This window comes from Perna viridis, chromosome 12 (assembly GCF_037379345.1).
Source record: "Perna viridis isolate PV_CMFRI_1.1 ecotype Kerala chromosome 12, ASM3737934v1, whole genome shotgun sequence".
NCBI classification, from domain to species: Eukaryota; Metazoa; Mollusca; class Bivalvia; order Mytilida; family Mytilidae; genus Perna; species Perna viridis.
This window is the reverse complement of record NC_142456.1, coordinates 2,188,246-2,203,127: the sequence shown is the minus strand read 5'-3', so window position 1 is coordinate 2,203,127 and position 14,882 is coordinate 2,188,246. Positions and strand designations below refer to the sequence as shown.

The 14,882-nt window shown below is 33.7% G+C and overlaps 1 protein-coding gene and 1 long non-coding RNA gene across 3 annotated transcripts in view; one reads left to right on the top strand and one right to left on the bottom strand.

Moving 5' to 3' along the window:
• Window positions 1-7,280, top strand: part of LOC148600747 (histone-lysine N-methyltransferase MECOM-like) — a 41,541-nt gene extending 34,261 nt beyond the window's left edge. For both annotated transcript variants that reach the window (XM_088554966.1, XM_088554968.1), the window contains 3 exons: window positions 2,949-3,084; window positions 4,171-4,264; window positions 4,545-7,280. In XM_088554966.1, coding sequence (XP_088411092.1) covers window positions 2,949-3,084; window positions 4,171-4,264; window positions 4,545-6,578 — 2,264 coding nt within the window. In that variant the 3' untranslated portion in view covers window positions 6,579-7,280. The remainder of the gene's footprint in view (window positions 1-2,948; window positions 3,085-4,170; window positions 4,265-4,544) is intronic.
• Window positions 7,281-8,983: 1,703 nt separating this feature from the next.
• LOC148600746 (uncharacterized) lies at window positions 8,984-14,691 on the bottom strand. The gene is made up of 3 exons (XR_015917166.1): window positions 14,638-14,691; window positions 12,342-12,425; window positions 8,984-10,647 (listed from the first exon to the last, which is right to left on the bottom strand). It is a non-coding gene; the product is annotated as an uncharacterized LOC148600746 (long non-coding RNA).
• Window positions 14,692-14,882: the final 191 nt, after the last annotated feature.

Sequence of the window (14,882 nt, the reverse complement as noted above, 5' to 3'; positions counted from 1 at the left end):
TGTACATAACCTATTTATATCTTCAGACTAAGGGGATCCCTACGTTTTCATCATTTTTATTAAGACAATTTAAATTTCTGTGTTTTTACAACAATCTTGCAAGAAAGGATTATTGAAGACTACTAACCGTTTTAAATGAGAGAGTGTCTAGTAAATGTCATCCTAAGCAGATTAAACCAACCTGGCATGTTTTTATAACTGTTTTTGATAAATATTAATTTCATTATATTGTAATTACTATCTCGGGATTACACGATATTGACTAGGGCTAATACGTGTTCTTTACCAACACAGCCTGTTTTAAACACTTTAGCCATTGTAACAGTGTAGTCATTTGATTTTGTAACGTCATCTAAGTGAAACAATTATTTATGTGTTTCCAAAAGAATAGCATTTGTTGTTTAAAAGGAGCAAACTTGTTACTTTATATGACTAATAATATTCTTTATATCTCTTACTTGCTATTTGGATTCGCCATTTAATCACTGATGACAATTTTCTTTGAATAATGGGACATTATTGGTGAAGCATTAAAAGGAGGGGGGTAAATAAAGTTAGTTGTATGCACAGGAGCAGACTGCTGGATTGTCATGCAGGGGAGGCGAATTCAGGATTTAAAATAGGGAACCATCAAACCAGTTTCGTCATGAATTGATTAATCGAATTTCCAGTACCTATATACAAAGTGTACAGTAGATAGGACTACTGATCGATTGATGCATTATTGATAAACAAGGCACTCAAATGATTGTCGACTTCTGTGTTCTTTTGTTAGTCTATATTTCTGTTTTCTACTGATAACAATATAACGAGTCAATAATGTCCTTTTGATAACGGAGTGTTCCTCTATTAAAATTATTTATTGGCAATTATTGGCGAAAATATAAAAATGCCACCCAGGTTGACCTTTCAACTCATAGTACGGCGGACTCAAAACTTAGAGCAATAAACACCCCCTTAGAATCAGCTCATAAAGTAAATTACATTTCATTTATATGCTTTGAGATGGGAGAGAAACACTTGTTAAGAAATGACAATGCAGAAATAGAAATCATTCATTTCACTTGGAATGACATATATTTGCAGGTTTTCAAAAGATAAAAAGATAGATCTAGTCAAAGGGATGTATATAGTCCGCTTAATTAAATTCCGTCTAAAAGAAACCTTTAACGCGTTGGCAAGTTTTATGAAGCTTTGAACGAAAATAAATTAAAATTTATAAGAATTTAATTGATATACGAGGAGACACCTAGCTCATCTAAGCAATTAGTACTGTACCGGATGGTAGTCATTGGACAAAGTAAACATGCCCTTTTTTCGCACGTCCTCCGTCGATTTTCATTAGAAACCTTTTTCTAAAGATTACAGATGAAAGGAGAGAAATCATTTCATTTTCCTTCTTTGATCACCCACTTAATTTCCCTCTGAAGATTCAGTCGTTACTTTGTGCTGTCTTTGTGACAAATATTTGATATCTTAAAATCTTCAAATTAAATTTGGTGATCTCACTCTATTTTTTAACACCAAAGCGGATGAAAGGGGAATCTTTTTATGTATATGTTCTTTACAAATATGACAACATTAAAATATTGTTAATATTTCCTATTTATATGTGAGAAAGTTTCTTCTTCAAACAAAATTTGGCTGCATAGTGCGTACCTTTCCATATATAAATTGAAATATGGATTATATGATATTGTTTGATGACAATATTAGTTATCTCCTTGCTCAATCTAATCTAAAGCCAAGGGAAGCCTAAAACTCCCGCGTTATAGCTTTTTATTAGCACAAATTGAACTCTTAATTACTTATAATTTTAATGAGATATCCTCTATATATAGTTGTTACGACTGTGTGGATGTTTTCCTTATCGTCATTGGTTAGATTCAACAGATAAAACTTGAACTTTTGAATCCTGGCGACTATACCATTACTATTGATGCTGAATTGGAAGCTTAATTATTATTTTTAAAACTCGCCTAATGGGATAATTTTGTATTACACAAGAAAAAAAAATCATTGAATTTGAATCATTGACATGTTTTCTTCAACAAGTACTTGGTATGAGGATTTATACCTTGTGAAATTTAATCCCCCATTACACAAGATAGTTGTTAATCATTTTCTAAGGGCAGATGGGTCCAAGAGAAGGTTTTTCCCATTCCTCGAAATAAAAAAAAAATCATAACAAATTTTGAATAACAAAGACTTGAACTCCGGGCAGATGGCTTTATTGCACCTATGATGTAAGACCTAATGTTTGTCAATAAACACGTTAGATAAGATTAATGCAACATCTGCCGAAGATGAAGTGTACATTGAGGCATGCACATGTCATAGAGGGAGGGACCAATAGGGCTGTCGCAAGCCCTAATTATCATCGGTGGTGCTCCGGCGTTAGGAGTAATGAACCTTACATAAAGGTGCATTTGTGGGAGTCTTTATAAAAGATAAATTTTATTATTGTTCTTTATTGCATTTTCAAAAGAAGTGAAAATGTTTTGTTGTTGAAGGAAAATTTGCTTCATCCGCTACCTGAAGTACAATAATTGAAAATGAGACAATAGCAATGAACACGCACGGCCTTTTGTATTGCCTTTCTAACTTGCTTTTGTGGTTGTTAGATATTGGTTTTGAATCTGTTGGGAAATGTATTGGCCAGATTTTGATTAAAAATGACAGATTTGGTGCTGAATTATATTTTTATCTGTTTTATGATTTAAAAACGTGCTTTCGTTTAAACATTAAACTCATGCGAACTTGGAGGTGTGAAGTATTCCATAAAATTTAAATAAAAAAAATTATTATGCATAATTTATTGACATAAACTTTATATAATAGCCAGTCTAGGGTATAAGTACACGGAATTAAAACCCAAGCTATGCAGATGTGCATCAATGAAAATGGTCATAAACATCATAAATTTTAATTTTTATTTTCTTTTGCAGAACTCACCAAATATCCATGCGGGGACTGCACTGCCGTTTTAACAACTAGAGAGGAGCTCAAACGGCACCAGGCTTTTACCTGTCCAAGAAACATGATTCCAACAAATGGTCAGGGTCCAGATATTGATTACAAAAGGTAATTTGAAGTTTTACTTTATATTAATTGTTGAACGTACTATGGTAAAGCTTGAATTATAATCTTTAACAATAAGGCTATTGCTAAGTAAACAATTTTAGATGTGCTTATTTAGAATAGTGTGTTCATTTAATTCAATTTTGAAAGGCCACTAATTATTTCGACTCCGACTCTTTTATTCTAATTGTTTGTCAATGGACACCATAAAAAATTTAAAAAGACCGTCCTGTTCTCTGTTTTTATGCGCTCTTACACCTAACTTTGTTAATAGTGTCAAGACTTAACAAATTTATCTGATGATAAAATTACTAACATAGTAATTAGCAAACTCGACTGTCGCTTCCATTTCTGTATTAACCAATGGTAATTAAGTTTGACACTAAACTGTTCATTCTCAATTTGTATAGGAAAATATTTCGGAATAGAAATGTACTTAATGAATTTTCATATCAAACTTAATTTATCAGAGTTTTAATACAACAATGATGATTTATGAAAAACTACTTTTTGTAAAACGCATAATAGACCTTGACAGTATCTTCGAAGTCATTGAAAAGTTTTGAACAATCTGGGTCAAATGGGAGTTTGTTTTTGATAGACGATCATGTCATACTATTGAACTTCGTCCTTCTAACAATAAAGTTCAATTATTATATTCGGTATTATGGTCTCTTGCAAAATTAAATTTCTATTACGAGTTTAAATGTCAATCATTAATGGTTTCAAACTTTCTTTACATTCCTACATATCGCTTGCCTTTGTCGCAATGATGTTATTGAATTGAGATAGACTTTATGAATCATCTTTATATGATGAGAAAGTTTTAAATCCCTAAGACATTAAGTTGGGTGAATTAATATAGGGGGAATAGGTCATTCAGCAATGATATGAGAAAAAAATGATGTTATAAACAAGTACAAGTATAAAAATAATTAAAAATTTGAATTTGAGGATTGTTATCTAATTTGACATAGAAAAAAAAGATGATTTGACAATACTTATCCTAATGAACACTTGATGCGTTTTATATACACTGCACTTTTTGCCATTTATGAAATAAAACGAATTCAATCTATTATTTTGTAGTGTACCAGAACATTTGGAAACAGGTGAAGGGGACTACAAATGTGAAGATTGTCCAAAGTCATTCCAATGGAAGTCAAATCTACTGAAACACCAGGTACTTATTTGAATAAGTGACTATTAAGATCAGAACAATAAACTGGTAAACTGCAAAATATTAACTTCTTTTAACCAAACAACGTCATTATTGCCTTCACATCTGTGTTAAACCTACATAATCTGAACTCCTTCAGTACGAATGGGAATCAGTTTAGAGAGGTTTCGCAGTAAAATGTAAACTTTACTTCAGACACTTTATATTATTCTTTAAGAACAGCTGAAATGATAATACCTTTTATGTTCGAGTGTTTGTAAAATTGGGTACCTTCTTTTTTCAGGCTTCCCATGATTCAATGAAAAGATACTCATGTGAAAATTGCAACAAAATATTTACTGATCCGAGTAATCTTCAACGTCACATCCGGTCTCAACATGTCGGCGCCAGATGTCACACATGTGCTGAATGCGGAAAAACGTTTGCAACATCTAGTGGATTGAAGCAACACCAACATATTCACAGTAGCATAAAACCGTTCCAATGTGAAGTCTGTCTCAAAGCCTACACACAATTCTCGAACCTTTGCCGTCATAAAAGAATGCATGCCGACTGTCGTCAGCAAATTAAATGCAAGGATTGCGGTCAGGCATTCTCAACCATGACATCATTAAGCAAACACAAGAGATTTTGTGAGGGAGCTCTCCGTAATGGACTTCATCTAGGTTTTTCTCCTGAGAAGATGAGCACAATAAATCTCCATCAAACATCACCACAATCAGGCGTTCTGAACCCACTTTTCTCGATGTACCGTCCACCATACCCGTTTTACCCACCGTTAGGTGGATCGTTCCCAATGTTTCCGAACAGCCCGTTTCCTGGAATGCCACCACTTAACTCGTCAAGCCTGTCTAAGTTAAGACAATCTGTGTCACCTGATAGGTCATCTGTGGCATCACACGAAGACCATAAGGTAAACGATATTGAAACACCTCCAGAGAAAAGAATGCGAAAGAATTCGACTGGATCAGAACAAAGCGATCTAAGTCTCAGTTCCCATAATGACAGAGACTCGGGATCGGGATCTGATGCAGAAAGTGAAAGTAGTACCAGTAGAAAACCAGACGTTAGGCGGTCACAGGATGAACCAATCAATCGAGCTCTTTTTCAGCCGCAAATCGTGGTACCGAAACCATTGTCGCCATCTGTTCTAAGGGAGAGTGACAACGGAAGTAGAAATGAGCAAGAGACTCCATTCGATCTTTCCAAATCGGGATCTGCTTCCTCTTCGCCGGTATCATTTTCACCAGCCACAATCAAGCCTGCTAGTGAACAACCACTCGATTTGACTCGAAAGGCAACGAAACAAGCTTCGCCACCAGAAAATCCAAGAAAAACGCACATTTTTGGGGATATGAGAAGTTTAAACTTTCCGGAAAGTAAACTCCATTATGCATACCCACAGCTACCGAATCCTTTGATGCTTGAACATGCGCTTAGAATGGATAGCGATCATATCAAGGCAGCATCTAAACTCCTGTCTCTACCTAGATTTCCAGTAAGCAGTGCAGCATTTCCTAGTATGAATCCGTTCGTACAGAGCATGTTCAAACAAGATCAGACCGGATCATTTCCATTGTCTCATGGAATGAAAATAGACAAGTTAGGAGAACAATTCCGCTATACCTCTCCGATCAATAAGTTAAAGGAACGATACTCATGTAAGTTTTGTGGAAAAGTTTTCCCGCGTTCTGCCAATCTGACACGTCATTTGAGAACCCATACGGGGGAACAGCCATATAAATGTAAATACTGTGAGAGGTCATTTAGCATTTCTTCAAATCTCCAGAGACATGTTAGAAACATTCATAACAAAGAGAAACCGTTCAAGTGCCCTTTGTGTGAGAGATGTTTTGGTCAACAGACTAATCTAGACCGCCATCTTAAAAAGCACGAAACCGATGGACCGATCGTTGCCGATTCTCCAGTCAACGAACCAGATCTGGATGAAAAAGACGAATCTTACTTCTCGGAAATAAGAAACTTTATCGGGAAGGCAACCAGTGCTCAACACCCCGCATTTCATTCCGACATGAAGAGAGAATTTACAATGGATCAAGCTGAATCAGATGAAAAAGCTGAATTCCCAATTGATGATGAAATGGATGAGGATGATATAGACGAAAACGTCGACTGTTCTGAAGATGACATTGTTGACGACGAAGATGACGAACAACATGAGCCGTTGTTTTTAAAGGGAGGAAACTGTCTCGGTAATAACAATAATCTTGATAAATGTGACTCTCCAGTTCCACAAAGAAGCGAGAATCATGATAGTTTTAAACTGATACAAGACAATAGACCGGTTGTTAGCTAATCTATTCAGTTTTATTAGTTTGCATTTAAAGCTTTAAGATTTGTGGGCATAGACTTGTGTTCTAATATATTCACATTTTATTTTCAGAATGTCATTATTTTATTTACAATTTTGCGAAGGAATTTTTCCCATGGATATACATATCCATTTAATAACCCCCTTTTGTGTCCCAAAATTTTTAATATCGTATTTTTTGTTGTTGATTTATTCCTTTTACCTTTGTATTTATTTTTTGTATGCTTAGATGCTCCTCTATAACAAAAGCCCCGATGGTGCTATACTTTATTTTGTATATCTTTTTTGTTTGAAGTGCTACCTTGTGTTTTGATTATCCCATCCCCCTTTTTGACAATCACGTGATTATGGACCAATTTTCATTGAGAAATGTTACTTTTGTTGTATTCTTGGACCAATATTCATTGAAAAATGTTAAGTTTTTGTATTCATGGATTCATGGACCCACTTTCATTGAGAACATACATTTCATTCTCTCCTTTTTGATATACCCATCATTCATGTCAATGCATCCTTGTTAATATTTTCATTAATTTATTGACCAATCACTGCCAAGGCATTCAATAAATCACCTCACGTGATGGTCACGTGTTCCAAAATTTGCACATAAGCATTTGCTGTGATATGTTATCTGCAATTGTCTTGAGAAAATTGTGAATATAAAAATAATAAAATTCTAAATACTTACTTATTTTATTCATCTTTATGTGGAGTAAAAGGGTAGTCGGATACAACTGAAGAAGGACACTCAAGATTAAACACGTGCATGTAAGTTCATCCCATGCAATGGAGTTATAGAGGGTATTAGGATGTTGATGTGTCCTTTCAATGCCATAGTATTTCCTCACAATTGTCATGAAACTTCTGAATCTACGTATACAAAACGTTGTAGTGCATATTACCAGGAAATTCTGAAACCTAAAATTTTGTGGGAGTTATTGCCCTTTGAATTTAGTTTCCTGAAGTATACTTCTAAGGGATCCTGTCATCCCAAATCCTCTTTATATAAATGAAGCATAACTCAGCACAGATTAATCAATTAAAGCAAACCGAATGATACTGTAAAACTCATGTAGTGTACAAATAATAAAAGTATTTATAAATGAAAGCAAATAACTAGCAAGGGAAAACAGCACAAAACCACAGCACCAATTTACATCAACACAGAAAGGTACAGGAAGAAAACCTACGCATGCACATACATAAGCACTGATATATTGCCCTTAAAACGGGGAAAAATGCGGGATTAACCATCTTGGTTCAGCAGCAAGTCATATTATATACTATAACGGTAGGGAAATCGGGGGGATCTGCGAATAACACGACAGACAATATTCTCAGTTAAAAGACCAGGCGAACTTAAAGTCTACTGACACATCGTCAATCAATCAATCAATCAATCAATCGTACGTAGCAACAGCTAAAGAGAATAATAAAAGACCAACTTATAAATTCAGATTATGTATACAGCACTATTATCACAATTATTAGTTTCATTGACTTGTACATTTCGTATCAATTAAAGATCCTCTGTTAGTGCATCTGATAATATCACTTTGATATGGTAAGTCTAGGTTTGAAGGGACGGAAGCAATATTCCACGGTAGACACGACTATGGTGTAAAATTGTTTACTTTATATCACAACAAGTCGGTCAAGTCCTAAAGTGAAAAATAATTACAAGGGAAGATATATTGAGAATAGGTATGGTGAATATGTCAGACAACAACCCCGCTAGCATCAAAATGTCAGTCCAAGGCCACCATTGGTCTTCAATGAACTTCGAGGAAATCCTCGCACCACAAGGCAGGCTGCAGCTGACCCCAGAACACCATTATACACAGGTACAGCGAAAGAGTTGCCTCTATACAACATAAAACAAACTTGAGGTGAACACAAAACAAGACATACAAAATCTAGAAATTCCTGACCCGAGACAGGCGCAAAAATGAGGCGGGGTTAAAGTACTTTGGCGTGACCACAACCCACCTCTTTAAAATCAGTTCAAGAAGGTCCGAGTCCCTTGTTACAACGAAAATAAAGAAACTGAATATAAATTACACATATGTACAATCTAAAGACAACTAGCAGTTACAATGTAACTGACATGCCAGCTCCAGAATAGTTTACAAATATGTCCCCATTGTATATAAAATCAACCCCAATTCTTCCCATGCAGGGTTGAAAACCACGATACATCACAAGTCATATAATAAGGACACAACCCAGAACTGCTTTTAAATAAAGTGTTTTAATTTCTATGTAGAGACCCAATGAGCGAATCAATATTAATACCAAAATTTGCTATCCTTAACCATTGATAACAATTTTATAACTATATCCTTTACAAATGAGCCTATTCAATGGTTTAGTTAACTTATTGGGTGAGTATCGAGTTTTCCGTGTTTTGTTGAATATTACCGTAAAACAAAGTGCGAGAGATATCCGCACGTATTAATCCTTAGCACATGTATATTTGAGAATGAATTCCTTGTATCGGTTGAAAGAAAATGTGAATAATTTTACAATCTTGTGATATCGAAGCCTTGATTTAGTAAGTTCTCGGTTATATAAAGAATCCAAAACATTTTACAAATGTTACAGATTGAACATTACAGCGCCCCCAAAAACCTTTGTATTTCATATTGGCAAAAGAGACAGTAAGAACTAACACGAAACATCAAATTAATTCTTATTAAAAAAACGTAGGCGGAAATACGCTGTAAATACTGCACCTCAAAATGACTTCGCAAAAGAAAGCTTGGTGTTTTAAAAGAAGTTTGACACCGCTTCATTTACTTACAGTAAGACAACTTACAATAATGTCTATCAACAAGAGGAAGACGGTCGACTAATATTTGTAGGACTTGTCAATTAATGTATTGTTTATAGGTCCAACCTGAAACCCACCAAGAGTTCTAACAACAAACATGGTTTGTTTACTTTTAATTTCGGAACAAAAGTCAGCAACCGAACAAAAGACTGTGGTGAATAAAGGAGGATAGTTTCCGAACATCCCTCTATTTAAGTCACTAAAACGGTTATAATGTAGATCAATGTGATGACAATGCTTATTATTCGGAAACCCCGCCCACGTCTCAGCAATTGTACAAAGCGTAGGAAACCATTGTGAAAGTGTCATCCATTGCTTAATATTACTTCGCGTATTTTCGTCATGACACGAATTATAATAATTTTGTTCTGAATTAAAAGAAGTTCTTCTAAACAAATTTCGTTTTCATTTCATTGATTTTCATATGTCACGTTTTTAAAACTCGGATTATTAGTGCAAAACCCGTCGGGTTAAGACACGAACTGTACCCGGACAACTGTGCAGCAAAATTGAAAGCCGCTTATGGCATTGTCTAGTTATAAGGACATTGAGTACATGGTGTTAGTGTAAAACAAAAGTCACATATAAAAGATAAATTTAACATATTTAACGGGATTTACTGAATACTATAACTAATTATCAATAAATTTACGTGTGTTTTCATAATAATTTGATATTTCTAACCATAAACAAGTGTTGCACTTCATTCTATTGTCGCCCTCGTTCGTTTCGTTTTGTTCTTGCTGTGTAGCATAGAAAATAAATTGTAATTTATGATTGTTGATATGTAAATCTAGCATGGATTGGATACAACGTGTTCAGGAAACCTAATTATAAAATAAACTTCATTATCAAGTTTTTCATGTACGTCATAGCTTTAAGGATGGCAAAAATCAAATTTTAATATTTCTACGTTTTTGAAGTGAATATCCGATGTAAATTCTTCAAACAGAAAACATTAGGCTAGTAGCTATGGGAGCTCAATAGAAAACCAGAGAGCACATACGTTTTCAGTGCACCTAGTCTATACCAGTCAGTTACATGAAAACGTAGTCCACTGTAGCTTGGTTATCCTTCACGAAAAGCTCGTCCATATTAGTCAGGGTTGCTATTTTAATGTTCTAGTCGTGTCTTTTCGTTCAATTTATTTGTTATGTTCATTGGCTTTTCCATCCTTCTTATTTGTCCATTGACCTTCGAGTTTGGAGTAGATTCACGTTCCTGGTGGACGAGAAAAAAAAAGTTAGACTTAACGTGTAGCTAACTTAAAAATCTCAGGCGATTCCATAAAAAAGAATAAAACCAGTTTGTTGAAATCATTTTCAAAAGATTACTAGCATTGTATGTCAAAGGGAATATATAGATCCCTTATTAAAATCCTTGCCACAGCACAGGAACTTGCTCCGTTGTTACCTTTTCCCCTATTTCGTTCGTTTTTTCTCATATGTACCTATTTGTATTTGTTAGTTTTATACATTTTAAACATTATTACATAGACCGGTAGGAGCTTCCAGTTTTGTGCGAGTAGCACTTCATATTAAAGGCTAAATGGTACCTTTTGCCACTTTCATTATTTGTTATTGATTAGTTCGTTTAATTTGTTGTTTCAAAAACAACCTTATCATACATATTAGCATGACAGGTACATGTGTGTGAAGCAGTTGGGAAAGTAGCGACAATAACGTTCCACGCTTAAGTTGTTTTATGTTTTGGTTTTTAAGTTGTTTTTTTTTGCACTGAAAACTCAGTGTTATACATTCGTTTTGTCTGATGTTATATCAGACAATTCACAAGTTTACTATCTGTTAGACATAAACAAGCTTCTTAGATCTAATCTTGCATTTTCAAAGCATTAAACATATATAAAGACCTTACAGGGTCCTTTATCTACGTAACTCGAGTCCCTCTTGAACAACATTTCCTACAGAAAAAATAAAGACGCCCAACGTAACACTATCATATTAAAGTAGTTCCTCAACTAAAGACAATTATCGTAGGGATGTGAGATTCGGTAGTCAAAAGTTTGCAAGGACGGACGGATGTTCTTAAGAGGTCTCAAGTATATTACATGTCTAAAATGATACGAAAGAGTCGTAAACAGTCATTATCACAATTTGACAACAGTGTCCTTTGGTTAGGTCAAGATGGAAGTTGCGCGTGTCTTCCGGAGGCTGCCGGCAAGAGATAAAAGTCCCGACAAAACGCCATTAAAATACATGCTACTAAAATTCCTTTTTGCTGCGCTCACTGACAGCGGAAGCCGCTCCCGATTATCGTAACAGGCCGACGTGTAAGATATCGGAAATCCAAACTGCACTTCGTCGCAGATACACATAATAGATTGGTATCTTGCATGTTTGAAATCTGAATCGCGCACTTCAGTGACGCACCGGATATGCGCATAGTTGATGCGCAATAAATACACAAACAACATGCATGTGCATGGAAGGAAATAATAAACGATTGTATGTAAGTGAATTGCACTGTCCGGATTGACTCAGTGATCAATGTGTAGTGGGGGTTTAAAACGGATGAGTCATTCTGTATCTGAATGTCTTTTCTGCATTATAATTCTGTTCTGTTAAAGTATTCTGATGTATGCTTAGTCTCTTACTTAATCACACCGACGATGAGAGTGCCCATAACTCTGGAAAGCTCCTATCGTATTTACATGGATTTTGCATCTTAATTTTTGTACATTGGATTGGATTTGTTTTCAAATACATGCGTTCTAGATGTTCATTGCATTGTAAAATGTGTTCAATGTATTCTATGTTTAGATATATTTTGCCCCTGAGACAATATGTATGGACAATAGATATTTATTGTAAAACACACCATCCTTATTCTTGAAGATATTTGAAAAAAAATGGCATCGTAAAATGTAAGATAAAACTGTAACGAACAGAACTTACCTTAAATATACTGTTTATGATGCCAAAAGTGGTGAACATAGAAGTCTTTCAAATTCAATAAAAACCCTGCCTTTATAAAGTGATCTTCAAAAAAGAGAGCAAAATAATATTCACTTAAAACAGGTGGTCTTTATACTTACAGGTAAATTTAACATAATGTACTTTAGTCATATTTTAAAGACAGATTATTGCAGAATACAAAAAAAAGTTATAAAAGACTGGTTTGACTGTAATTGATATGCAATGCAAGCATTCATTCACGAATTAACTTGTAAATCTTAGAACATGAACTGAACTCCTGGTCAGTAAACATTGATAAATACTTCTGTCATTTGAAACAACGGATTTTTGACAGAAAACGATAAATTCTTTCTAAGTTGTTCTCTGAATAATTATTTTAATTACACTAAATCAACAATGATAATTAATACTCATCCTCAAAATCTTAATTTGATAAACAAATATTGTTTTCTTTATTTTTCTGTCATTTTCAATGGCCAATGCATATGCACTCATACGAAATGTCACTGTTGATAATATTATACTTGTAGTAACATAGATACCATGCCTTACATCGACTTAAAAAAAACAACAACGATAATAATAATAATAAAAATAATAATAATAATAATAATAGAAAAAACAATATAAGAAATAATCATGTAGCATGTTTTAAATTATATTATTATACGGTATATGATCCTAATTATTGTAGAAAAATTATCATCTTAAGCAGTTTATACGACATGAATAAGAACAAAGTTATTTCATAACAGAGAAAGAAAAAGATATAACACGAACACATGAACAAAAAACAATATTCTATACATGGCGTGTACAATGCAATGTATGTTTACACTGTAAAACAATTAACACAGTTTTCCATGTGTTAATGCAACAATGCAATCACGTTAATTGCTCAACATTGCACGACTTGTCTCACTAAAATTTCGAAAATTCGAATATTTAAGTCAAACAAAAAATGAATCTGTAGACTGACGCAATATGATTTTGACACAAGCTATAAATGTTCAATACGACAACGACCACCTGCCGCATGTATTTTCATAACACTAGAAAAAGTCAGAGAAATCGACAAACGACTTTTTTTTTCACAAAAGTACAATGAGCACAACTTCTTTAAACAAATTATCTTTTAAGTTTTACATTGTCAAATAATGACTTGATTTTGAAAGTCCTTAAGTACGTTAAACCAAATGAAGCGGATGAGACAGTATCATTATCTCCTTTGAAAAATTGCATCTTAAACGCAGATGCTAAACGCATTATTTCACCATATTGCGCTGATAATGTGTTGAAATTGTTTTTAACATGACAAACAAAGTAGCATTGAATGCTTTATGTTAACTAATAAATACGATTTTTCAATATAAGCTCGGGGTTAAGTGTTTCCAAAGTGGAAATGTTAAGTCCATTTTGTTAATCGAGTCAAATAAATATTTGTAAGGCAATAATTAGTCTATAATCGTATTATAATTGGTTTGAAAAATGATATTTCGATCATAAAACGTACAAATGTAGTAAATCAAGCTATATTCAAGTATTAAAATAGAAATTGTAAAAGAATATTGATTTTTAAAAAAGTTTAATCTGTATCATTCAAATATAGAAATACTAAGTTACAGTAAAAAAAACCCGAATATTTTTACATCAGAAATATAAAAAAGTGAAAGTAAATGTTACACTAAAATCAGAGAAAGAATTATGTTTCTATATAAAAAAAACTGTTAAAAAATTAACTAAAATCAGAGTATTTACATATGTAATTCACTTTTCACAATAATAGAAAGATAAATATATTCAATTATTTAAAACAAATTTTCTTTAGATATAGACGTGAAAGGCAAGAGAGAGAGAGAGAGAGAGAGAGAGAGAGAGAGAGAGAGAGTTAATGTACATGACAATCTGTTTTAGAATTCACTTTGAAGTTGAAGCATGTTAGTGTAGAGGTGTAAACCATGTCTATCGAACTTGCAACGTATGTTATATTTTGAACTGATCTTTTTCGTGGTTTAAACGTCTATTAGTTCAATAAATGACTGAACCCGATTTTTTTAACTTGACTTTTAGTCTTTAACAAACTAATGAAGGTTAACCAGATACACGCATCGAGCCCATTAAAATTTTGATACAATCTTGTATTTAAATTTAGATTCCATACAAGAAATAGGTCGTTATCTTTCCGGCACATGTCCCGTAATCTGTAAAACAAGATGCTTAAAACGTTCCTTATACAACAACTTCAACATACAAAATATGCAAATAAAAAAAGTACCTTTCATACAACATTTGATATAATACACTGCATGTTGAGACTGGTACCACTTGCTGTAAAATAAAGGAGGGTTCAGATAGTTAATGTAAGTGATGGCCACGAAAAACTAGTAGCAATTAAGTATCATATTATACTACTTTTATTTTATCTCGGTTTCTCAAACGTTTTTTATCTGACATTACGTAGGAAGAGGCCTACATGTGAAGATGTATATCCTCCGTTTAATTAATTGGCATCTATTTGAT